Source organism: Curcuma longa, chromosome 3, assembly GCF_044706935.1.
Source record: "Curcuma longa cultivar G26 ecotype Majalengka, Jawa Barat chromosome 3, ITB_CL_G26_1.1, whole genome shotgun sequence".
Classification (NCBI taxonomy): Eukaryota; Viridiplantae; Streptophyta; class Magnoliopsida; order Zingiberales; family Zingiberaceae; genus Curcuma; species Curcuma longa.
In genome coordinates this window covers 7,953,180-7,979,103 of record NC_133863.1, presented here as the reverse complement: position 1 = coordinate 7,979,103, position 25,924 = coordinate 7,953,180, and the positions used below count along the sequence as shown (strand labels likewise).

Below are 25,924 nucleotides of genomic sequence, written 5' to 3'. Positions count from 1 at the left end.
TATTGAGTTACCGCTGTTTGGGTATAAATAATTGCAATTCTTTTCAGATTCCCTTTCTTAATAGCACAAAGCTTGATATCTGTAAGTAAATATTGATCCAGCTTAACATGAATCTTGTAATAGTTATCCATCCCACACTTCAGCAACAACAATATCGTGCAACATCAAGTTGGATTATGAACCTCATCTTCATCATTGCGTATTCATAAATTGCAATGGACTAAATACAGAATCTGAAAACAATGACAATGGCCTAAAATACAATGTTGAACTGGCGTTGAGCACCAGCTTAAAACAATGATCTACAACTTGACGAGTAACTTGTATAACCCAAGCAACCTTCTTTCTGCGTTAGTTTATTTTTCTTCAATTGAACATCAGAATGCGTATTCGTAAATTGCCTTTGCCACCCCATCTTCATCATTGCTAGCTCCAATCACATTGGCAACAGCTTTAGTCTTTTCTGATCCATTTGCAAGTGCAATACCCAATGATGCTAACTGGAGCATCTCGATATCATTTTCGCCATCACCAATAGCCATTATCTATAAGCAGAGTATAATTACAAGAAAGTATGTAAACATATTGGGTCATGCATGAGTTCGGTCTATTTTCTCAGGTTCAGGAGACATTTTTTCTACGAAGAGGAATACCATCTGAAGTAGGTGAATTACAAGGATGAAAATCAATTTATAAGTGAGTTAAAATAGTTTATCTTAAAAGCTTGTCCTTATATGCAAATTGTTTCAATATGATCAAGAGACGAGAGATGAAAAGGATTGCTTGCCTCTTTTTCACTAACACCAAGGTGATTCAACAGTATTTTTACTCCATTACCCTTTGAGGTTCCAGCAGGTACAATCTCGAGCATATCAGGTTGAGCTTGGACAACCTTTGCTCTGCCATTTGTCGCCTCTGCCCAATATGGCCGCAAAGTACAAGAAATACCCTCGATCGTATCAAGGAAAAGAAGTTTCTGCAGATAACAATTCATGCTCATTACTCGAGGCAATTATTTCTGTAATCTGACCTCCCCAATATAAACTCTAAATAACAACTTTATTATCTCGATTCTTGGTAAAAGATGTACACGCTAGCACTAGGAACATGCTCCCATAATTGAACCCAAATTTTAAGTTTCGAAAACAAAAAAAAAAACTGATTGTTCAATCTTGTTTATGTCTATCACTAGAAATAAAACTTTTTACATGATAAAGAATAAGAGAAATAACACTATGACATTTGACTCACAAAGTAAGAAGATAGAGTTAAAATTTAGACTATAAAGTAAATCAATAGAGTTAAACTGAACACGAAGCACAGCTTACCTGTATCTCAGCAGCTGCAAGAAGGTGCTTAACTGAAGGCATAATTTCTGCCTGTAGCAGAAGAAAATTCTGCATTAGTTGACAAGAAGTTTTAATGGAAGGACAATGCGGTGAGAATCCCATTTCTGTACCACCTTTGGCTCATGATATACTGTATGGAGTGAATCAACCAAATGATGGTCAAACAATGTGAGACAACGATCCTGACAAAATGCTACCACAGGAACTTCATGCTCCAGAGAATATGAAAGTGCCTGTGATTTAAAAGGAAAACAACGAGCATGCAAGTTACGAGGTTAAAGTGAATATCTGCACCAATTTTAAATTGTTAACATAACCAGATCATATTAGAAAAATTAAGCTTTTAAATTGCTTCGAAATATTAGGCTGTGACATACTAATGAACAACCAAGACATCCGCAGAACTGCAGGACCCTCATAAACATAAAGTCAAGGAAAACTGCACAAATCACCAACTAATAGAAGATGGGGTTATATTAAATTGAGGATGATGACCCATTTTGCCTCTCAAGAGAGAAATAAATTGGATTCTCATTTGCCTCTCAAGAGAGAAATTAATTGGATCATACTTATATTCGCATACTTATAACAGTGCTGCCCCATTACTTGAATTGCATGCATGTGTGAACTCGAATGAGCTAAAAATATTACATTGCGTTGCATATATCTCATACCTCTCTGCAAACATCCTGGTCAAGATTACTTCTAGAAATTTCTCGGCCCTGTCTCCCGTAAACGAGCAATCCCTACAAGTGCAATTGTTGCTTCAGTTAAGATGAGTCAATGCCAGACATGTAAGATAAGAGCATACTATTATTAGCAAAATGTATTCTTATTAGGGCTATTTCGTGTAATACAAAACAATAAAATTAGAAGGAAAAAAAACAACCAACGTTGGCATTTGGTCTTTTGGAATGAGATTAGTGAGAATGAATTAGATAAGTATTAAAATACAACAAAATTTTACAGAGCTTGCAAATGATGCAGGAACAGTTTGCTACAGTGCAGTTTGAGGAATAACACCAAAATTATTTGAAAATAGTAACAAATAAAACAAAAAGGTCAAAATGTCTGCTAAGAATGTTTAAAAAATGTATATCCAACAAATGTGTGTATAAGTTAATCTTCATGAATAGCCACAATATACAACATAAATTTTAATAAAAATTTTCTGAATGCAGAAAACTTTACCGTGAGAAAATCATAAAAAGTAATAAAATATACAGTAACGAAAATTACATAGTAACATTTATTTTGAAATTAAAAAAATGATAGGTTACATCACTGTGAGAAATTAGATTAATTGGCCACTTTCAAAATGAAAGGATCTGGGAAGAAATCCTTTATTCATTCATTACCAAGATTTGAGCAACTTATTTATTCAAAAAGGTCAAGTGTTAGGAAAGGACCTGATTACAAATGAATGATTTGGCATTGGCTCACATTCAAGCTAGACTAAGTCTGAATCATGTACCAAATTACAAGAGAGGCAAAGATATGACCTATGTATAAACGAGCCAAAGGTAAGAGAATAAACAAGGATATCATAACAGGGTTTAGGAGGTGGCAAGCTAGGACTTAGGGTCATGACATATGCTTGAATAACATGTTTGGATGGTGCTAAGATCTGACTTATCAAAAATCTTAAGTAGTTAGGAAAATACCAATTTATAGATTTATCTTCTGACATTACTAGGATCCATATAGCCAAGCCTACCTAGTGGGATAAGATTTGGTTGTTGTTGTCATTGTATCTTCTGACATTACTAATTAATTAGAACGTTATTCTACTAACTAGATAACCAAATTATCCATTGACAAGTGTATTTTCAAACAAAAATGAGTGTTGGGTGTCTCAAATACTATGCTTTAGATCTTTCAACGTTATTATATTAACAATTTTTTAAACATGTTTCAGAGAGATTTACCTAGTCATTAGATTGACTACCAGATCTGCTTGATAAAAAAATGAATATAGCATCAAGTCCTCAAGTCAATGGATCGGGTATCTATTGGACAACATATCATGTGACCTGGTAAAGTAACGTATGTTCTCTTAAAGAAGAGATAATTTTAATCAAAAAAACAAAAAACAAAATAGTGTAGTTATCTGCAACCTAAACTCACAGACAGATTTCCAAATTTTAGATCAAACTAGTAGTTTCAGCATTCTTAAGTTCTAAAGCGTGCATGAGCTGCAGTTTCTTAAAATAAGTTGGTGTCTAATAAGTAACAAATTTATGTGAAGTAACATAGAGAAACCTGTAAGAATATGCCAGGCGAAAACTCAGAAATAACACCATTTTTCCCAGCCAAATCAACCATCTTGAGCGCACTTATGACAGCAGGGCGAGTCTGTTTCACATATATATGAATATTAAATCAGCATATCCCTACTACTTCCTTGAACAACATTGTCTACTATAAAGTGCTACAGCAAATAGAAAAGGTAAAAGTTTAGCCAGAAGCAATTTACAATTCAGAATATCTATCAACAAGATGCATCAAGTATAAAGACAAATACACAAATCCAAGCATCTAAATTCTACTAAATAAGTAACTTCAAAACTGAATAATAATAGCTTCACCTTCACTTACCTTTCCAGTAGCAATAACTATTTTTACTCCTCTGGATACTGCTTCCCGTATAGCCTCTGCAGTAGTTGCAGTAATTTGACTTTTACTGTTCAGAAGTGTGCCTTGTCAGAAAGCAATTGTTAGAATAAAGGATTAAGAGAAAATCCTATTGGATAAAGTAAAATGCTAAGAACTGAAACTCACCATCCATATCACAAAAGATATAACTGAATTTGGGTTTGTAGAATCTCAGACTACCTGCTTTCTTTGGATCCTTTACTACATTTACCGCAAAAAAAAAAATGTAAAAAACTACCAGTATTGACTCACAGTGTCATCTTTCACAGTAGATCTAAGGAGACAAAAAGAATTCACATGGAAACATATTGGTTTTAGAAAATGAAGGAGACAATAAGAAGCCTAACCCTCTAAGATGTCGTTGGGAAGGGTGGCATCTGTTGCACTCTTTATTAGGCCTTTTCCTTTCCATCCAAGACTCTTCAACACCAGTTTCTCCTCATTTTCCATTTCTTTTTCAGCCTCATCACTAAGTTCATGATCAAACCCAAGAAGATGCAGCAAACCATGAACCTAAATAAATATGAAATAGAGATCCCTTAATGTTGAACCAAAGTGTGCTAAATGCTTTGTACTACTGCAAGTATGTCCATTTTTTATTTTACTTGGCCAATATTGCCAACTAGATTACTCATTTAACCCATGCTAAGCAAGAGTTACAAAGTATTTTTCTCACTGCCAAGATACTTCCATTAACTGCAAATTTCTATCCAAAAGTTGCATTTAGCCACAACCAAAAACTAATAAAAATTGAAATTATTAACAAAGCAACTGTTAGAATGAATAGGCGAGGAAAAATAAAGTAAATCTACTTTAATTGTTAGCAAAGTGTTTGTATATAAATAGTATCTGAGAAAAAATTGGTTAATGTGGTTTTCATCATCGTTTCAAGTTGGAAGCTGGAACTAATCCATGCAGGAGCAAGTTTCACAAAGAACAAAGGACGCCTAATAGTAAACTAGAAAGATGTATAGAAGGCTAACCTGATGGTGTCATCAGGAGGCTTTATAGGTGATAAATCTTTCAAGTAACAAAAAGATAAGCACAATGATGAATGAGAAATACAAGTATAAATTCCACAAGCATACCATGAGAATTCGTATTTCGTCAAGAAGGGTATGACCTCTCTCCTCCGCTTGTTTTGAAGCTGTCTCAACAGATATTATTATATCACCTAGGATTAGCTGCAGGGGAAAACAAAATGAAAATATAGCAAAATCATAAGCTTAAATTAGTACTAAGACTTCAACAAAAAGAAGTCTTCTTACAACAGGTAGATCAAGTTCAGCTATATGCTGAGACATTGATAGAACATCTGTAGCCTGGTCCTGACCCCTCCATTCCTTATTCAGATTTTGGATAAATTCATCATTGCAAAGCAATACCGAAAGTTCAACCTTATCAAATTTGCCAACATCACATATAGAGGTGTCCCTTGTCTTATACTCTGAATCCTTAAGACCATCAAATGCAATTTTCATTGCCATCGAAACATTCAGCTTTAACATTTCAGCGATGTTCTGCATAAACATCAAAGTAAAACTATTATCCTTAAGAACATGTGCAACGAGTTTCTATAGCAAATGAAAATGATCAAACAAGTAAAAAAAATGAAGGAAATGCAGCAGAAGTCTTTAAAATATATATATAGGCATTTTTCAACAAGGCAAAAAAGGGGAAGAAATAAGTTTCCAACCATAACTAACTCCTCTATTCACTTATGCATCAAGTATCCTTAAGAAGCATGCAAAATCAGTTACTATATCAGCTGCAAGATTGCTGAAGTTGATTTATAAATAGATATCATCTTGACAAAAAAAATTGGCATTGGAAATATGCAAGCATTACAAATGACATCCCTTGTATTATATATCTGCATGTCAGTATAGTATCAGTGGAAGACATCATTTACTATGCAGGAGAATTACATAGCTAGCAACCTTCCAAATTATAGCTTTTAAGTTTACCGTGAGATGGTAGATTATGCAAGTGCAGATCTTTTAACTAGTATTTTGTTTCCAGTACTCCATAAAGTAGAATTGCATGTTCTATACTGCAACTGAAATACGATGCACAGATCATATCCATAATTTTCACCAGTTGACCATAATTCTTCTTAAATGATGATGTAACTATGTAACCAATACGCCATCAACAGCGATTTAAGTAAAGTAAAAATAACCACACCAGAAAAAAGAAACATCGGACGCTTACCAAAACTTCAGGGTCCTTGGGTAATGCTTTTTCCAGACTAATGTTGACATCAAGATGCAGTTGTTTGTCCTTCGGCACATGCTTCTTCACCGCAGCTTGCCGGCGTCTCACCTTCCGAAACCCTCGGAGGTTCGCCAAGAACCCGAGGGAAGTCACCATAGAGCGCGAATAGCTAGAGGATAGATGGAAAACCCTCCTGTAGGGAACATACGGAGTGCCGGAGAGAAGAAGCGGAGAAGGAAGAGAACGCGAGGAGGAAGCTTCGCCAGTCGGCCCCAACCAGATCGCCGTGGAGATCGGAGGAGAAAGAGACAGACGAGATCTGACGGAGATAGGGAGGGTTCGCGAAGCAATCCTCGCCATGTCGTCGGAGGAGGCGGCGGCGGCGGGGAGGAGGGCCACGAAGCTGGGACTCGAGGGAGGCGCGCTCAGGTGATGGCGGAACAAACACGAATGACCACGGCATCGGCATCCATAAGGCATCAATTGTGGGCCGTAAGCTCGCACAGGAATTCTAGTTATTTTGTTGGGCTAAAATTGAACCGAATGGCACACGTCACGGTCTAGAAGATGCCTAGGCCTGTAAACCGCGAATGCATAATTTTTATAAAAAAATTAATAATCTAAATATTCAATTTTTATGGATTAATTTTAAGAGTGAATTTCATAGAAAATTTTCATTAGTAGAAGGGATAAAAAAGAATACTAGTTAGAGATGGAGGGAGAACAAAGACACTTTTAGTTAATATTAACAAAAACGATCCAACTGATGTGAATATAATAGTGATATAGCCTTTCATATACAGAGCACGGAGGAAAAATAAGATCCATACAATTCATGTGTGCCTATTGTCTTCAATAAATGCCATTTAGTGTTTGATGCTGGCAAATAAAGTAGTTTAGGAATTTTATTTGAGCACATGCAGTTATGCACACAACCTTGTTAAGACGCATATACCTTAATGGCTCAGTTTCAGTTACTTGTAATTTTACTATGTTTTTGCTCTTATTTAGGTATCACAATTGCTCTTACTTACAGTTTTGGAGTGGTTCTCTTAGAGTTGATCACAGGCCGACCTCCAATTGTAAATGCCAATCAAAATCGCATGAATGTAACTCAATGGACACGGCAAAGGCTTTCAAGTGGAATCAAAGAGAATGTAGTTGACATAAAATTGCGAGGAGAGTATGATATAATTAAATTCCATGTGGAAAACAACTGATCATGGCATTGAGATGCACAGAGAGCACCGGCGACGAGAGGCCAAGTATGACTGACGTGGTGGTGGAACTGAAGGAGAGTTTGATGCTGGAGCGGGCTTCCAACAGGCCTAGATCTCACTTCCTGCCTACGAACAACCAGTACTACCACACAGAAGCTGCATCTGAAACAAGCCACATTAGTGCAACTAGCACCTTTGTAATGGAAGTCAATTTTGCTACATCAGCAAGGTAATGTATGATTCTGTTGGATAGCCTGCAATATGGCTTTCAGATATTTAAGTTCTTGTCGTTTGATTATTGAAGACTGAGTATTAATATTGTTATTATTACTATTTAAAGACATTGAAAACTTTGATGTATTGCTTGTTTGCTTGGTATTTCTGTTTATTAAGATCCGTGTGACATATCAAGCATGTGTTGTAATTGATTCAACATGATGAGTTTTTGTAGAGTTGTCATTCAGACATTCCGAAGAGTTGCCTTTCTATAATGCTCTGGAAAACGAAAATCTGATAGTACCTTCATTTTTTGGAGCTGGATTCAGAATTCTGGTTATGTGTAATCTATTGAATGAGTTGGGTCGTGTCTCTAATTCCTAGAATCAGTTATGTGCAGACTCGTTAATCCATTAGGATTTGTTGGTTCTCCCATTGTGTTACATGAGTTTGCATTAACACTCTAATTGTACTCTTGAAGCTTTGACAGTGATGGTGAATTGCCTTCTTTTCCCTTGTAGCTACTTTGTTGAATTTTATTTAGGGAAGCAAATCCTTGGCTTATCCATTTGTTGAAATTCATCTATCCACTCAACGTGTTCAGTTTGCTCATATGTCTAAGTCTATCTTCCATTCATTTTACCCCGCTTGTTCATCTTGGCAATTCATTTTTCTTTGACTTGTCTGTCTGTTCAATTTGATTTTTCCTTCAGTTTCTAACTTTAAACTTGATGGACTATTCTCTTTGCCCTTTGAGTAGACATTTGAGAGGTGACTTTATGTCCCTGGGGCAATGGTGTCACCCAGGAATCCGCAGTTCGATCTCCAGCTACAGCATATTTACAAGAATTTTCTTCCAAATGGGGAATGCAATTGCATCTGGATTGGCCGCTGTATGCGCTTTCTGATTTACCCTGGTGGTCGGTGGGAAACTTCTGTGGGACCGGATCGGCCACTCTTAGGGATTGAGTCCATTAGACTGACTGAGATTTATTATTATTTTTTTTTTGAGAGGTGACTTCATATCACTACATTTAATTATTTTGACAATAAAACATTTGCACATTTGTATAGTATATAATTATAATAAAATAAAAGGTACGTTAAACCATTATCTGTTCTAATATAATATGAAATTAGTATAAAAAACTAAATTCTCGAGTGATTTTGTAGCTTTTAGATTTTACTCTGTAGATAGTGTGAAACTTTATTGCAAAAGTCAAAGGCAGACTTTTCCACCATTAACCACCGTTTTGACTCTGGCAGGATAAAAAAAAAATGGTCCAACTTTACAAATGTTTGACTGGTAAAATATAATTTAGCAACAAATGAATGCGAAACAAAACAGTTGACACGGCCAAAGTGGAATTTTCCCTTCTGGGTCATCACCGCAGAAGAGGCTTAAATCGAACGAGCCAGAAGCGGAGCCACTTCCCGTGGCGTCGCCAGAAGCTCACTAATCCATCCCATGTCGAAATCCGTCAGAAACATGTCATCTTCGTCGGCCGGCCAACTCAAGTAACCCATGGCGCTGCTGCTGCTGCTCTCGTAGACGGTGGCTACTGTCGACGAAGAGGCCGAGCCTTCTTGCTCGTTGTTTTTGGACCTCGCATCTCTCTGCTCCATCATCAAGCTTGAGCTGGTGGATAACGGCGAGTACAACTGATGTCTATCCTTCCCTGACATCGCAAAGATGGAATCCGTGCCGATAGAATTAACTTCGAAGTCGACGGCAGGAGGAGGTGTTTGATTCATCGGGTAAGTTGCCATCAGCTTCTTCTTCAGCTTGGTGTTCCAGTAATTCTTCACATCGTTGTCTGTTCTTCCACGGAGGTGAGAAGCGATAATTGACCACCTAATTATATGATTTTAAAAGGATCAGATATCTCATTTAGCAAATAACGATTGCGATGGCGGTGTGAACAGATAAATTATTTACCTGCTGCCGAGTTGAATGTAAAGGCTGCAAATGACATCGGCTTCTTCCTCCGTGAAGCCACCGCGTTTGATGTCAGGCCTGAGGTAGTTAAGCCATCTCAAACGGCAGCTCTTCCCGCAACGATTGAGACCTGAAACAATTAACCAAAAAAATTGAAGAATTATATCAGATTTCAATGTTTAAATCCACAATCTCGTAGAGACCAAAAAAAAAAAAGGTCTCGATGTGAATGCTCACTGTCCACTACAAAGATCGGGTTTTGAGGTAATTGCAAACAAAAGCAACGCCTATGAAAAACAAACTTGGGTAAGACGAAATCAAGTTACAAACCTGCTTTCCGGGGAAGAGAAATCCAGTTGCCGCCGGTGCCATGCTCCTCTATGTAACTCCGGAGTAGTTGGTCCTCCTCCAGCGACCACGGCCCTCTCTTCACGTTGGCCTTGTCGCAGCACGGCGCCCTCCCCATCAGTGAATCAGGTCAAACCTAATTAAAGATCACACAGAAGAAGACCAGAAACCGAGGAGCAGAGCAGAGCAGATCGATCAGAGAAAGCAGATAAAGCTGAGAGAAATAAAATTGGAGTGGATGAGCGTGAGTTGCGGATGCCAAATGGCTTTACTGTATGTTTATATAGACACAAGCTGCGACTGTTTCGTGTCTTTTTCCTTTTACGCATTCTTTCCACTTTATATTATTTTATTATTATTGCTGTTGTTGTTGTTGTTGTTTTCAGTTTGATGATTAGTTTGCATGAGAATGTTTCAGAATTATAACAAGTCCAACGTGGATGGCCATGCATAGGAACCTGTTTTCACAAGCTTCGAATGCTTGGTCTTCACCAGCGTGTTCACAGACAATTCATGATCACACTCGCAGTTCTTTTGTTGTAGTGTATGTCTCAATGACTATCACACCTTTCTTAGTCCTAGGTGTGGCCAGCCAGCTGCACTCTTTAGGCAAACATTATGTTTATAAATAAATACATAAAAATTAATAATAATAATAATAATAATAAATATTAGGGGTTCCGAGAATCCAACAATTGACTATTTCTGGGTATAATTTGGTTATACTTAATAATACTTAAAATTGTAAAGATTCATAGGTAGCTGTGGAACTGGGTGTTTAATTATATATTATGCAGAGCAAATATGTAAATTAGTTTGACTAGTGGATTTTTTTAATTAAATACAATTACGCAGATGCTTCCTCTGAAGAAGTATATTCAACTATATTAGGCTTTTTATTAGAATGTGCTCGATCGTAGATATTATGTTACGTTCAAGGATCACTCCTCCACGCCATTTTCTCTAATTCATCCTTCATTTATTTCGAAATTAATGATTAAAAATTAAAAGAGTGTCTTTTTTTTAGGATATCAAAAGAGTAATTCATTTCTCTAAAATATCAAATGGACCCCTCGCAAAATTAAATTCTATAATAAATCAACTTTAAATCAATTGTTAGATCTTTATTTTTATAAAAATAAATAAATTGATTGTTCAACTGGTTTGGCATATATACCTAAGCAATTTTTAAAAAATAATTTTAACTAAAATTCCCATGCAGTTAGTTATACATTTTAAAAAATAAAAATATTAATAATAAAGAGTAAAGTGATACAAATAAATTCTCATTATCTGAAAAATAATTAAATGATTTTAAAATGGTCCTATAACTGTTAATATAAAATTATTATATAGTTATTTTCTATTCAGATATTTAATCCAAAAATATATGAATATATTATAAGGCATCAAAAATTGTAACAACGTGACTAAATAATTTTAAAATAATTATGTAGTAATTTTGATCAGAATTAGGAATATATACTTACGTGCTAGATGGTGGAATAGTAAGGTTAATGTTTTAAAACCAGTTGGCAGAGTTAGACAATTCATTTAAGAGTATTTATGACAAAATTAAACATTATATTCTAAGGTGAAAAATACTTATTTTACTCAAAATTAAAATTAATTGTTGCATTATTTCCTAAAAAAATTGCATGTGAAGTCATTTATTGTCGGTACGTGCGATTTTGATGTCGGTCTCTTCAATTCCATAAAAACATCCATCAGATCAATCCGTTGCTTGCACAACTATACTTGTTCAATTGGGTAACTTGGCTATAAATTAGTTATTATTAGCATAGTCCTTGGTATAGTTTTTATTATACTTCCTCTATTTTACAAATAAAGTCATTTTAGACTTTTTCATACTTTTTTTCAAAAAAAAAATCATAAATTTATTTAAAAAAAACAAATATGTAAATTATTCTTAATTATGGATGAAAATAATAAGAAATTTAATAGATAACAAAGAGATATATCCCGAAAATATGGGATTATTTTTGTATTAAATGGATGCTAAAATTTGAAGATGAAAGATTTAAAAACCTTAGTATATGAGGGAGACAGATAATATGAGATTATTATTTTATTTATTTTCGCAAAAATAAAAGTTGATGCAAGCTTCATCATGCATTAAACGATGATTCTGATTTTAATTATGCTCGTATATTTATTCAGCGAATGGTTGTCTTTGTCAAACATGCATCCATTTAAGTGGAAACGCAAACTTATTGGTTTTAATACAAGTAACACAATTATTATTTTATTTTTTACTTTTTTGTTTGTTCTTTGACTAATTAAACGACGATGAGTAAGATTTGAAGACCGAAAGCAGTTTAATATATATACGTCGAGAATGCCAATTACTTCCACGACAAGAGCAGCGAGTGGAGAAGCTTTTGAACTGGTCTTCCTCCTGATCCAAATTAATTCGATCGGTAAAAGCCTGAAAGCCACGTACGAGCTCATCTGCGAAATTTCTTTTCCTTTTTCTTTCTATTTTTTTAATGAAAAAGAGTTTAAGTTTGATTCATTCGAAGGGATAAAGCGAAAAGTTGAATGGATCATATCAGCGAAAAGAGAGTCGTCTAGAGAAATGCATATACATATACTCTCTCTTATCTTATGATATATAGGAGACTACTTTATATAAAATTCAAAGAGAAGAAAGGGCAGAGATCAGATTCAACCAACCACGCCAAGTTACAATGGAGCAGCTTCTGAGACCTAAGCTAGAACAATCAAGTGAGAAAGAAAATAAAGGAACAATATATATTATAAGGTTTGAAAAAAATTAAAATAAAAAAATTTAAATATTCACGGGATATATTGGATTGTTATTCCGCATTCCTTTACCCCTCACACCCCGTAATCAACTAAAATTTGTTAATTTTATTATTTTTTAAATTAATACTATAACCTAATTATTAAACCCTAATAAAATAAATCCTTAAATAACATAATTGCAAGTCAAATAAAGTAACCCACAATCGTGCACTTATGTCGCACGAGATATCACAATTATATATACAACGACATTATAATTTGCCCGGAGTCTTAGTGTCTGACCTCAAACTAGATCCATCGATCGGAAGTGGAGGTGTGTGTGATCGTCAATGGCACTATTGGCTCGACCATTATTAATTTATTATTTATATGAGACACCTTGAGATCACTAATAAAATTTTATTAATTAACTTCATAATTGATTATTTGGATGATTATTAATTATAAAATAATATATGTAATCAATTCATTATGAAATTGATATATTATTAATATCATTTTAAATTTTATATATTAAAAAAATATGAATTTCATTTTTATTTTTAAATGATATTTTATTTTATAATATTTATTTAATAAAGTAATAAATTATAAAATAAAATATATAATTTTTAAATATTAAAATAATAAGTTTAAATTGATTAAAATACTTTTACGGAAGTCGAACCGGTTAACACTTTTCCCGTCGGCCTTAGATTGGCCTTCTGGTCCGCCGCGGCTTCCGACTCTGTATGGAACAGCTTCCTCCCTCCGATCTGGTGTCCATCCTCGCCAGAGCCGACCGTCCTACTGACTTCTCCTCCAAGAGGGAGCTCTTCTTCCGGTTGTGTGACCAATCGATCCTCCTCGACGGCGGCAAGATGGTTAGCTAACAATTTTCCCCATGCAGGCCAGAAGAGCCTACACCGAGCAGCAAAACCTAGCCCGCCCGCCCTTTGACTGCCATCAATTTAAGTGGGCCTTTCGGCTATGAAAGCTGGAGAAGAGGGGGAACCTTGACCCATCTGGTGCCTGCGATCTAGGGTTTCTTCCTTATTCTGCCTCAAAAGGCGAGATCTTGCGGGCGAGGCGACCATGGCGCGGCTCCGACACCGGATTCTCCTGCAGGATCACAAAGATCCTGACAAAAAAGAGCACCATGATCTTCAGGCTCTTCTTCTTAAGAAGTGGAGATTGGAGAGTGCTAAAAATGACTCATGTAGCTTTTCCTCAGGTCCATTTTTCAGATTAGACAGAATATGAAGAATCACTACTAGAAATCTCTGAGATTTCTTGAACGACATTAATCATGTAGATGTATCTGCATCTGATGAACTGCAAATTTTATTGCAGGAAACAGAACGAAAGAGGAAGAAATTACAGACGGCTAATCAGCAGAAACTCAAACTTATTGCTGAAGTGAAGTTAGTATTTTTTTCCCCTTCTGCTTATTTACTTTTTGATACACTACTACTTGTAGAATCCTCTTTGGTCTCAGAAACAACAATTAGTCTTTATTAATTTCGAGCACATGAAAATAAATCTAAAAAGGAAAAAAAATCAGATTAACTTAAGTTTAAGCCTACTGTAGGTCAATGTTGGTCACAAACTCAAATGGAAAAAGTTAAGGATTTGGAAGTTAAAGATTGTCTAAACTTGTGGGCAGATACAGACTCCTACTGGAGATGGGTTTTGGAACCTGATTCCAGGTATGTAGTAACAAATGTTCTTTTATTCTTCTCGTTTATTTAGTCATTGAATGTTTCTTATTTTTAAGTATAATTCTGTGATCGAAGTCTTAATCTTTAACTTTTTGCAAAGTTTTATTGTTCTTGAGATGAGTATGTTTTGGATCATGCTTGCTCCTTCCGTTTGTCTTTCTGTTAAAATGACTAACATTTTTTGATCATGCCTTTTCTTCTTGTCATGGCCAATCCCATTGTCTAATGCCATACTGGCAACAAGTCTCCTAAAGCATGGGGTACATAGATATGATTTATAATGTCAAAGTGAATTGACTAACCCATTTAACTCAAAAGCTCGAACTTTTATGAAGAGATTAATCTTTGTATTTATACTGCCCTTCATGTATAGATGGATGCACTTCGCTTGACAAGCCCAAATCAAATGGACAAATTAATCAGCAATGATTTTGCATCATGCTTGTTTTTCATATCATAAAGCATGGATTATATAGAGATCAAATGTATTCTAATGCATGATGTTACAGTTGATGGATTATATAGAGATCAAATGTATTCTCCACTCGCCGGAGGATCGCCACCTTAACGCCAGAACAGGAGTGAAGATGCCTACGTACGATGATTCTCCACTCGCCGGAGGATCGCCGTATTCAGACGACAAAAATACTACTGATACAGTATTCAATATTTGTGAACATTTTGATTGCATCCAAAACATCATGTTTGTGGATTATCTACAGTCTGCTGGCTGGCTAGCAGTTGGGCCCGCGCTGCAAGCGGTGGCGTCCACCCGTGAAAGATGATTTGCTCACTCACCCACTTGTCTTCTTCCATTGTATCATAAATTTGAGTTTACTTGAAATGAACGTCTCTAGTGAACAAGTCACTATTATCGATTTTTTTTTTTTGTTATGCTATCTCAATTACTTATATTTTCCTTTTTAGCTTTTCAAGGAACTAAGAAAATTAATTACTTCTAATGCGTTTGATTTATAAAAACAGCTGTGAATTTTTTAGTGAACGAATGTTCTTCATTTGGCTGTAAAAATGAATTTGACATCAGCCCAAGAAAATGGATTTAAGATACTAGTATCATTTATTATACTAGAAATGCTCATTTTAATTCTTATTGAATTTGGAATAGTTTTAGTCTATTAAAAACACACCGGTAGTCACACCTAATAAGCCCTAATTAATAGGTCAGACAATTCAACCGAAATGCAAGTCAAATAAATCCAGCGAATTAAACTGGTCAAGTGACCATAGGTTGTTGGAGTTAAGTGAGTGCATTGATTCAAATCAATGGTAGAGGTTGGTCTAACCAAGAGAGAAGACCTTCTTGACCTATTAGTTAGTCTTAGATTGAGTGGGCAAACTGTGTTTGATTTGGTTAGACTGAGGAGAGGCAAATAAATTGAGTTGGATGGGTGGACCAATTAGATGAATAGAATGAAGCATGTTTAACAAGTCACAAGGCCATCCAAAACTGGCCTAGCTAAGAGGGAAGATTGTTAGATCAAATCAAGAAGATTATACAAATTAAACCTGTCAAATAATTTTTTTAGTGATATTTACTATTATAATATTTTTTTTCTATTTTAGTATTAAATAATATTTTGGCCAGAAAATGGATCAATAATTTAGTATCAAAATATATTTTATAGTAGTTTTATTTATTAACAATTGTTTAATACTTAAATTCAAATCTTGGATTTAATAAGTTTGCAACAATATATTGTGATTATGTGGCAAGTGATAGTTAGCCTGCAGCTAGCTATCAAATGGTGATACCCTTTGAAATGGTAATTTACTGTCTAATAGTTTGTCATGCTATATTATTTGTAAATGAAAAAAATAGTTTTTAATAAATGGATCTTGAATTTTTTGAATGAGAATTCTATTGACGAAATTAGACATATGTATTGGTCACAATTATAAAATATTTTTTAGGGACGGCAGTTTCTAAATATCTGTTGGATAGATCTCATCTCACCAGTTGACTGTACAATATTCCATACAAACTTCAAAATTATAAAATCCACAAGGACGTGGACATGGAAACGACCAAGTCATAAAATAATGACGTCTTAAAATATAAAAGGATATAAGCATGCGAAAAATAATAAAATATAACATTTCACAGTCAAACATATCGAAGTGACTATAAATTTTTTTAAAAAAAATCAAACTTAATGGGTAAAATTAAATTTTAATTCAGGATTATTATTATTATTAATTTTCAATTGTACATCACGGTTGGTTACTTGGGGGTTGGGTGTTCCATGGCGGAGGTGGACTACTTCAACGGCCTTGGTGATTCATGTGCCGCCGCGATGGACCCCAGCGGTTGCTTTCGGGGCAAATAGGAAGAAGCTTCAGCGCTGGGAAAGCAGATTAAAAAATAAAAAATGGAAGATGGAGGCCTCGTCCATGGTCGCTTCTTCTACTGCTACTTTGCTGTAGTCCGTTGCCCGCGTCTGAGACACTTTGAGGGCGGCTAGAGAGACGAACGATGATGGTGGTTCCAAGTCGGAGCGATTTGACACAGGAGGTGGCGGCGGAGAAGGCCGTCGCGGCGATCGGATGTGGGTACGATCTATGCTGCGATTTCTCCTTCTCCTACGTGAAGCCCGGTCTGGATGGCTCCCGCTTGATCGAACTGGACCAAACCCTCGTTCAAGATCTCGTTATGCCGGGCGGTGTCGTCGTCCCCAATGTTCCCAAGGCCATCAAGTGCGATAGAGGGGGGAGGACGAGGTACCGGAGCGATGTCATCTCGTTTAACCAGGTTCTCAATTCACAACTCTTTATTACTCCTTTTTGGTATTTCCGGTCGTGTGATTATCTCTGAAATATGTGTTTTCCTTCCTTGGCATGCCTAGTTAGATCGTTTTTTTTCCTGCACCAAATTTTATCATTTCGGCGGATAAAGATGCTTCTTATCATCCGATTGCTCTGGGCTTGGCACTGATTTTTGGATTTTGATCAGATGGCAGAGCAATTCAACCAGATTCTTTCTACTCCGGGAAAAATTCCCTCTGGTTTGTTCAATTCCATGTTTGGTTTCAGAGGGTGCTGGCAGAAGGACGCATCAACTACCAAGAGTCTTGCCTTCGACGGCTGGTACATAGTACTATACAGTGTTGAGCTTGTGAGCTCTCATATCGTGTTGCTTGATAGAATCAAGCAGGAAGTTCCTTCCTCATGGGATCCTGCTGCACTGGCAGAGTAAGTAACTTCTGATGGTAAAACTAAATGCCTAAATGGTAATTATTTCATCTTACATTTTCAAATATAATCAGACATCTGAAATTGTGTGTAACTGGCTATTACAGTTCTCTTCGCTAATCCTCTGTTTCGATCATGACCAACATTCGACAGTCTATTTGGGGCTGCTACAACTTTCAGGCAAAACTGTCTGAATTTTCATTTGTGAAATTCCATTTTCTAGGGCTGTCTGAAGCTCTGAGCTTCATTTTTAGTTAAAATTAAGGATAGCGGCAATTCAATTTCATGTTTGATTTTTTGCTTTATCAACAATCAATCTTAGCATCAGCCTAAACAAGGAAAGATTAGAAAGTAGAATGACTAGCACAACGTTTTGTCAAACGACTGGTGAAAGTTGATCTCAGCAAATTATTTTCATTGTTTAGTATCCATAACATGAATATTTTTTATAAGAAAAGGAAAAAAAAAAAACAGCATACATCTTCGCTGCAATTACTTAGCGTCATAGACCAACTAGAAAACTCCTCGTTTTGTTTGTGGTTGTCTTCAGTTCTTATATTTCACTATAATCTTTAATAGGATCTGATTCGTTGCCATGAATCCAATTTTAGTCACGATCTTCATTCTTTCTAGTTCTTTCTATGATTTAATAGTTCACATCTATAAATCCTTTTTTCAATTTTTTTTTTTTTTGCCTGTGGCGATCACCTTATGGCAACTCAGATACATCTGACATTTTCTTGGGTTATTTTGTTTTTGTTTTTGCTGATATTTGTTTTAGCTTCACCAAGTGTTTAACAATTGCAGCAAGGTTGAAAAACGATGATATTGGATTTAGCCTGATTTAGCCTTTGTATCATCTCCTGAACCTTACAGTTGTTTCTGTCTTCTAGGTTTATTCAAAAATATGGCACACACATAATTGTTGGTTTGACAGTGGGCGGTAAAGATGTGATCTACCTGAAGCAGCAGAAGGATTCGCTTCTTCAGGAAAGTGAGGTGCAAAGTTTGCTAAAGAAATTAGTAGACGAGAGATTTTCCGAAACTTCAAAAGAAGATAATATCTTGGTTAATGATGAATCTTCTAGAAGGACGAAGGTAATTATAAGAATCATTCAATATGGCATTTAAAGTTAACAAGATTTACATAATGAATCTGGCAGTGGCAACTCAGAAAGCGGCACTGTCAGTATCCTCGAAATCATTTTGGTGATATATGACACTGGCCACTGGGTACTTGTTCATGTCCGTTGTCAGGCAACATACAAGAAGTTTTTACATTATTTTGGCTGGATATTGACGGGATTTTTTTTTTTTTGTTGCAATTATAGAGTTTCTGTTCAATTTTCTGCTTTAATCACTATTTGAGATTTTGATTTGTTATTGATCATAATTGATAACTTCATAAATTCCCTAAACACTATTTTTCTCCTGGTAATTTAGATAATAAAAGAGTAAGAGCTGAACTAAATTATTGTACCATGGTTACACTTCAATCTTTCCTCCTGGCTATTGGACAAGATCACCTTCCACAATCTACATATGCTATCTCCTACCCTTGCAAGAGATATTTGAGTTGCCATTTACTGTATTAAAGAATAAATAAATATATTTTCGTTCCCTAAAAGGCACAATAGGAGGATAATATATTACTGACCTATCAATTATGATTACAATCCGCTCCTTGCCTAGACTCATGTTATTGTCTTAGATTTACTCATAGATGCTAAATTTCATGGGAATTCTTGAAAATATTGATATATATTTGAGTGAAAGAAATATAAAACTCTTGAAAGAGAGAATAGTATGGACTGGCATACTTATTCATGGTCGCTGGATTTATTCTTACAATGCACTATGTTCCAATTTTATAGCAAGGCAATCCGTGGCACGCTTTCATCTTTATTTTGCATCTGTATGGACTGTTTGCTTAAATTATGTTGATAGTATTTCAAGCTTTTCACTGCGCCTTGTGTCTTTTAGGTCAATAACTTTGAGAAGCATTATATACAGACGTCGGTGTCTGTTCAATCAACTATGGTATCACAGACAGAGAATGGTGTAAGCTTCTTTAATTCTTGAAGGGTGTTACTATATACGAAATGTTGATGTATGACAGTTATCCATGTTTCGTTATGTAGGATATTACAAGTAATTTTGTGCGAAGAGGAGGATTTGACAAAGGGCAAAGCCACAAAGAATGGCTTGTAACTATAGCACAAGCCCCGAATTTGGTGACATTGTTTTTAGTGCCTATAACTTCTCTGTTAAATGGTGTTAAAGGAAGTGGGTTCCTAAGTCATGCGGTGAATCTTTATTGTCGATGTAAGTAATCTCTCCCCTTTCAACCCAAAAAGTAATCTCTCCCCTGCTACAAGCCCCTCCCTTCTGCTCCTCTTCTCAAGAGAAACAAGAGGGTGTATGGGAATTCATTAATTTAAACATTTCAAATTAATACCCTTTCCTTCTCATGCACCTAGTCATGCAGTAATCTATGATTAGCTATCAAAGTTCAAAGGTTCCACATTGATACTCTGTGCAGGTTACGAATCAGCCGAATGTCAAACCTCTTCCTATATTTTAGAAGACAAGTTGTGCAATAGTCTTTAACAGTTGTCAAAGTTTGCTTTAGATGTCTTGTGGTTTCATCACATGAAGATCCTAGTCTGATATTCTGTAAAAGCAAATATTGGTCTCCCATGATTTACTTGTCATTCAATTCATAAACGTTAATGATTGAAAAACTGCAAAAACTACCTATTCACTTGGACAATATATGCCATCTGATTCTGACAGTACAATTTATGCTTAGTATACACGGACTTAGTAATATTGCTTAGTGACTTGGTGAAGCTGCTGACCGCGTCTAGCTGATGACTTAGATAAGCCGCCGATTGAAGAACTGTGCCATTTTCTGGAGTTCCAAATACCTCGTCAATGGGCTCCAGCATTTGGTGAACTGCCTCTTGGTCCGCAACGAAAAAAACGGAGTTTACAGTGGCTCCAGTTTACACTGATGGGTCCCAGGCTTTATGTTAACAACATTCAGGTAACCAACAGTTGTTTTATAATCTTTATTTTCTATTAATATAAGTAACCTATGCAACTCGACATATAGGATGCAGGAAATTAAATATTTTTAATACGATGTAATGGTTCATACAGGAAGTGTTTGGACATTTGTCTTCTTTTCATTGATAGATAGTGTGAAGATGAAAGCTCATTCACTGAAGATCATCAGATCACCCATGGCAACTTATTTGTAGTTTTGTCAGCTTGTCTATTTCATTTAAGTCTGTTCACTTTTTAATTAACTTAATTGCTCATTACGCACCAATCTTCATTACTTGCTATGACACTGTGCTCATGCTCTCCAGGTTGATTCTCAGAAACGTCCTGTGACGGGTATTCGATTGTACCTGGAAGGCAAGAAGAACGACCGCTTAGCAATTCATCTTCAACACCTCTCTTCACAACCAAACACAATCAATCTCTCTGATGCCACTGTTTGTGCTGGAGACGACAGCTCGTCCCAACGCGACTACTTTGAACCCGTTAAGTGGGCACTGTTCTCACACATCTGCACAGCTCCAGTGCAATACAACGTGACCTCTTTCGGCGATTCTGCCTACATAGTGACCAAGGCTTGGTTGGAAGTAAAAGAGTTTGGCATGAGGAAGGTGTTGTTTCTCCGGCTCGCATTCTCCAACGTCCCTTCGATGAAAATTCGGCGGTCGGAGTGGGATGCACCGACCACCATCTCTCAAAAGTCAGGCTCCATCTCAGGCTTGATCAGCTCGCGCTTCAGCACAGGTTTGATACCGGAATCAAAGGGCAAGGTAGAAGTGAATTCTGCAATCTATCCAAAAGGCCCACCGGTGCCTATCAGAAAGCCAAGGATGGCACGGTACGTGGACATTGCTGAGGTGTCGAGAGGCCCAGATGATCTGCCAGGGTACTGGGTCGTCACTGGTGCTAAGTTATGCGTAGAGGGTGGAAAGATCTTTCTTCAGGTTAAATATTCCTTGCTGATAGAAATGCTAGAGGATGATTTTTTGAGCTGATTAAAGTAATTATGTAATGGGAACAAGTAAATTTGCTCTTTCAAAATATTTCATGTAATTGAGACGTGGCTATTCATTTTTGAATCCATATGCAGTTGTTCTATTCCGCATCAATAAAATTAATTTATTTCATAACTAAAAATATGTATATCCAAAAGTTTTATCCAATTAAGATTTACTTATTCGGTGTATCATTGTATTACCAAGATGATTAGTCAAGATGTGCGGAATTTATCATTTAGTTAATGTTAATGGACTCAACATTGTGATAATTAAATTGATAATTGTTGGTTGATTAAAGGCAAGCTAAGATAAAACAGCACACACTGAATAGCTAGATTTTCGTCATTTTATTATCATATATTACATTTAATGCAGGTGATACAATCGTTTGAATCGGCATACTTTTTTGTTCAATTAATTTTACTAATCTTTAACAACTTTTAAACACCTTTCATGCAAGATGGTGGGAGTCATGTATAATATTTTGCATCCAAATAGCTCATTCTTCATCGATTATCTTTTGCATCTCAATCTCCAACACCAACAATAGAATTTTATCTGCCATCTAAATTCATCGTAAGAAATGAAAAACTTATATTAAAAGCTTAGAAAGAGAAGAAATTGAATAAACTGGGAAACAATGATCAGAAAATATACAGAGGCAAACTAAGACAATATAGGAGTTAAAGGGTCATAGTTAACAGGGAAAATGAAACGGTATCTGTACTGGCCTTTCCTGCTCGTCTCTAATCCACATACGTACCCACTGCGGCCTTAAGCTTCAGACCCTGCATGTGACACTGACCTGCTCAACGCATTCTCGAGATAAAAGCCAAAGGGAGCAGACGATGGTCCCCGGATCCGTACTCTTGTCTTCATTATGAACCAACTGCTGCTTCAGCTTTAACACAGCTCGCCTATAGGTTTGCAATGATTCTCTTCATTAATTTTCGTCTCGTTCAACCATTTAACTGATCTGCACTTTAATGTATTTGATCATTTAACTTGTTTGTGGAAGCTCAAATGTGCGTTCCTGCTTTGTTTTCGTCACGGAGTTACTGATCCATGATCTTGTTTCTTTTCAAGCCAGATAGGCATGTCAAAGGCAAGTCTTCTATTACAAGTTGTATAGGGTTTAGGGTTTACCCAGATTGAACTAATTATGCTTCCTTTCAACGTACTGCCATAGGTTATTGTTCTAACTTTAGACACTTATCTAAAAAATAAGAATGCTGATGTGACGGAATTTTATTGCTTCTATGTGACATTTGTAGTCAAGAATAAATTGATATGTCGAATCAAAAGTCAATAGTCAACACAGAATATATTGTCACCTTAAGACTTGACCCTCGGTCATTCGGTTTCTCAGCTTTTGACCTCTCGGCCACTTAGCTTTTCGACTTCCCGACTTCTTGGCCACTCAGCCTCTCGGCTTCCCGATTTCTCGACCATGATTTCTCGACCACTTGACCTCTCGACTTCTCGACCTTTTGACCACTCGGTCACTTTAACTCTCGACCGCTTGACCCCTCAATCATTTGGCCACTCAACAACTTGACCACTTGACAATCTGACTCTTGAATAACTTAGTTCCTTAACTGCTCCTCCTCTCCAAGTCTCTTAGTCTAGTGGCCCTTGGCCCCCTTGATCTCTCCATGATCCATCTCGGTTGCCACCCTCCATCTTATCAAAAACTGCTAAAGTGTACGGTACCTACAAAAGGGTCAGGGCAGTTACAAGATTATCAGGCTAAATACCCTCGTATCTGTGCATAAAATCAAAAAGTAAGAATTATCAACGATTACCGCGTTACAGGATGGTTAAGTGTTGATTCCTCAGTACCTCATGTCAACAATTATCATAATCGATCTCTTCAAGCCCCGACAGACGGTCTCCCTTGAGTCGATGTGGAGTCACCAAGTATATAAGCTCTTTAACGGATATGAGAAAGACTCGATAATTTTAACAACTATATATACTTGTCATCATCTTCTTCTATATTTTCATCTCCTGCCATTGATACTAATTTGAGTGTCAGAGTAGAGCATCTATCAGAACTCCCCAACATTAGTCTAATCTTTTTGTTCAATCTACTCTAGAGTCCTTTTATCAGCGGAAGTAAAATCTCATATTAGTCTAATCGTTCGTTAATTGATGACTTGATTATGTGAAATTTAGTCAGAAAAGATGCATTAGTTCAATCTGAGTTTTGTCTGTGTTAGCCAAAATGGATTTAAGCTGAGATGGCATTGCTGCAGCTTAGCAAGCTGGGATCCTTTACAATGCACGATTGACGAGTCTGAATCATACTGACATTTACGATTTACCGCTGTTGCACCAAGAATCCGACAACGAAGCGTAAACACAGTAAGAATCAAATAAACAGTAAAGAGAGAGAGAAAACGACGAGATTAAGAAAAGAAACCAGAACAAACACCAGAGTTCGACACGCACTGACGCACATTTTATATATATATAAATATATAGTTTCTCTTATTTTAGCTGTCTCACTGACACACCATTACTCCGTCCGATTCTTCTCGCCGAGTGGCGTACTTTCTGACACGGCCCCATCATCTTCTTCGCCCCACCACTACCCTACCAACAACCTTTCTATGCTCCTTTTGCTTGGGAGGCTGTTCTTTTACGGCCACCCGATGGCTGTGCCGGTGGGGAGATTCAGCCGGCCGTTTTCCTGTAGCGCGCGCAGCAATTGGGCCCCCTTTCGCCTCCCCCGCGCGCTGCATTCCCCCTGCATGGCCGCCATCACCGCTCTCCCCACCTCTGGAGGCACCTCCCTCGGATCTGCCCCGCCGTAGATCGCAGCCATCACCCCGATGGCGCACTCCCTCCCCCTCCCGGACATTCCCTCCACTGCTCCTGCTAGCGCTGCAGCGGCCGCCGAGTGCCCTCGCACCTCCTCGGCGCCATCTGGGACCGTGCAAAGGAGCTCCAGCGCCGCCAGCGCTCGCTCCGCGGTCACACCCGCTGGTCCCGACGCTGCCACGGCCTTCACTGCCGCGGACGACGCCCCGGCGTCCACCGCGGCCCTCCGGTTGTGCTCCGACAGAAGCAGCGCGAGAAGCACCTTGGCCGCAGGCCGCGCGGAGGTCTGATCCTGCAGGGCAGTTACCACGCCGGCCATTACTGCAGGAGGGCAGGCTATCGGCGTCGGCGAAGCGTCCGGCGCCAGGAACTTCTCCAGCAGGCGCAGAGCTGGTAGGCGGGCGCCGGAGGCGAACTGGAGCTCCGCGGCGCGGAATGCCTCGGCGAGGTTGAAGGACGCGACGGCGGATGGGTCCAGGGCCGGCGAGATCCGCTCCGGCTCCGGTGCCGCCTGCTGTTGGTGATGGTGCTGGAGTGGGAATCTCCACTGGGTGAAACTCTGGGAAGTGGACGAGGAGGAAGAGGACGAGGAGGAACCGGGAGGGCGTTCCGGTTCAGTACGCCGCGGTGGGTTGGCGCTCCCGAACGGCTGGGGATGAGGCGGCGGAGAGGCGGTCGGAGGCGGAGGATTGTCAGATGGAGGAGGCGAGGAGGCGGAGGGGACGAAGGCAGTGGGGGAGGCGGGAGAGGCGGTCGGGCTGAGGATGGACTGCGTGCAGTTCCGGAACATCCCGCAGGAGAAGAGGCCGCGAGGCGGAGTCTTCAGCTTCGTTTGGTGGCTACTCCGACTCATTGCGTCGGCCGCCGTCGGTGTAATGAAATCTGAACAAATTGGATTTGGGATCCGATTGAGAAACCGGTGAGCGAAACTTATATCCACCATGCGTAATATAATAATAGACAGTTAATAGTGCGAGCCCCGCACACCATACTCAGCATTTGCTGTGCAGTGAAAGAAAGGTACCCACGGGGGAACACATCCAGCTGGTCTCACCTGATTGCGTAAGAAAAGTGGTCCCCTCGAGGAAAGCTAGAGATTCGGATCTGAACCAAAAAATCTATCTGTTGTTGCATATCCCAGTGGGTTCTTCGATGATATTTGGATGGAGCCTCGAGGAGGAGGAGGAGGAGGAGGAGGAGGAGGAGTCATCGATGCTTAAACTATACATGAAACAAGCTTTATCAGATCAATTATGGCTATATTCCTTGTAATAGATCTGTTATAGATCTGTTATGGTTTGGATGCTAGAAAAAATTTTAAATTGAAGAAATCTAACAGCTCTTTCAGATACATCTATAGAAATCTTAAGGTACAGTACACCATAAG

At 37.7% G+C, this 25,924-nt stretch overlaps 4 protein-coding genes and 1 long non-coding RNA gene across 6 annotated transcripts; 2 read left to right on the top strand and 3 right to left on the bottom strand.

Annotated features, from left to right (window-relative positions):
• Positions 1-80: 80 nt before the first annotated feature.
• On the bottom strand, positions 81-6,701 carry LOC141824141 (endoribonuclease YBEY, chloroplastic-like). Its single transcript, XM_074711382.1, has 12 exons — positions 6,219-6,701; positions 5,273-5,524; positions 5,093-5,188; positions 4,352-4,517; positions 4,131-4,205; positions 3,948-4,048; positions 3,612-3,704; positions 2,024-2,095; positions 1,463-1,582; positions 1,329-1,379; positions 788-976; positions 81-545 (listed from the first exon to the last, which is right to left on the bottom strand). The coding sequence occupies exons 1-12, from the start codon at positions 6,699-6,701 to the stop codon at positions 378-380; spliced, it is 1,866 nt and encodes a 621-aa protein (XP_074567483.1). The 3' UTR covers positions 81-377.
• A 2,357-nt stretch (positions 6,702-9,058) lies between these two features.
• Positions 9,059-10,067, bottom strand: LOC141823597 (transcription factor RAX2-like). The gene is made up of 3 exons (XM_074710887.1): positions 9,927-10,067; positions 9,597-9,726; positions 9,059-9,512 (listed from the first exon to the last, which is right to left on the bottom strand). The coding sequence occupies exons 1-3, from the start codon at positions 10,060-10,062 to the stop codon at positions 9,059-9,061; spliced, it is 720 nt and encodes a 239-aa protein (XP_074566988.1). The 5' UTR covers positions 10,063-10,067.
• A 3,357-nt stretch (positions 10,068-13,424) lies between these two features.
• Positions 13,425-15,319, top strand: LOC141825510 (uncharacterized). Of its 2 annotated transcripts, XR_012601515.1 has the most exons (4): positions 13,425-13,947; positions 14,067-14,137; positions 14,305-14,422; positions 14,944-15,319. It is a non-coding gene; the product is annotated as an uncharacterized LOC141825510 (long non-coding RNA). The 2 variants fall into 2 exon arrangements; XR_012601514.1 differs by lacking the exon at positions 14,944-15,319 and having other exon boundaries at positions 14,305-14,522.
• A 1,516-nt stretch (positions 15,320-16,835) lies between these two features.
• LOC141825042 (MACPF domain-containing protein NSL1) lies at positions 16,836-21,827 on the top strand. Its single transcript, XM_074712410.1, has 7 exons — positions 16,836-17,204; positions 17,406-17,644; positions 18,538-18,742; positions 19,628-19,705; positions 19,786-19,969; positions 20,527-20,693; positions 21,022-21,827. Exons 1-7 carry the CDS (start codon positions 16,929-16,931, stop codon positions 21,706-21,708), a joined length of 1,836 nt encoding a protein of 611 aa, XP_074568511.1. The 5' UTR covers positions 16,836-16,928; the 3' UTR covers positions 21,709-21,827.
• Positions 21,828-24,183: 2,356 nt separating this feature from the next.
• Positions 24,184-25,405, bottom strand: LOC141822689 (uncharacterized). The gene has a single exon (XM_074710019.1). It carries the CDS (start codon positions 25,388-25,390, stop codon positions 24,356-24,358), a length of 1,035 nt encoding a protein of 344 aa, XP_074566120.1. The 5' UTR covers positions 25,391-25,405; the 3' UTR covers positions 24,184-24,355.
• Positions 25,406-25,924: the final 519 nt, after the last annotated feature.

Excerpts from the sequence above, each read along its gene's own strand:
- LOC141824141 (XM_074711382.1), bottom strand. The coding sequence starts at position 6,701 with ATGCCTTATGGATGCCGATGCCGTGGTCATTCGTGTTTGTTCCGCCAT. Across the intron at positions 4,206-4,351 it reads TCCCAACGACATCTTAGAGG|TAAAGGATCCAAAGAAAGCA; the intron begins GTTAGGCTTCTT and ends CGGTAAATGTAG. Across the intron at positions 546-787 it reads TTGGTGTTAGTGAAAAAGAG|ATAATGGCTATTGGTGATGG; the intron begins GCAAGCAATCCT and ends CTCTGCTTATAG.
- LOC141823597 (XM_074710887.1), bottom strand. The coding sequence starts at position 10,062 with ATGGGGAGGGCGCCGTGCTGCGACAAGGCCAACGTGAAGAGAGGGCCG. Across the intron at positions 9,727-9,926 it reads TTCTCTTCCCCGGAAAGCAG|GTCTCAATCGTTGCGGGAAG; the intron begins GTTTGTAACTTG and ends TAATTGTTTCAG. Across the intron at positions 9,513-9,596 it reads TACATTCAACTCGGCAGCAG|GTGGTCAATTATCGCTTCTC; the intron begins GTAAATAATTTA and ends TCATATAATTAG.
- LOC141825042 (XM_074712410.1), top strand. The coding sequence starts at position 16,929 with ATGATGGTGGTTCCAAGTCGGAGCGATTTGACACAGGAGGTGGCGGCG. Across the intron at positions 18,743-19,627 it reads AATCTTCTAGAAGGACGAAG|GTCAATAACTTTGAGAAGCA; the intron begins GTAATTATAAGA and ends TGTGTCTTTTAG. Across the intron at positions 19,970-20,526 it reads GGTGAATCTTTATTGTCGAT|ATAAGCCGCCGATTGAAGAA; the intron begins GTAAGTAATCTC and ends CTGATGACTTAG.
- LOC141822689 (XM_074710019.1), bottom strand. The coding sequence starts at position 25,390 with ATGAGTCGGAGTAGCCACCAAACGAAGCTGAAGACTCCGCCTCGCGGC.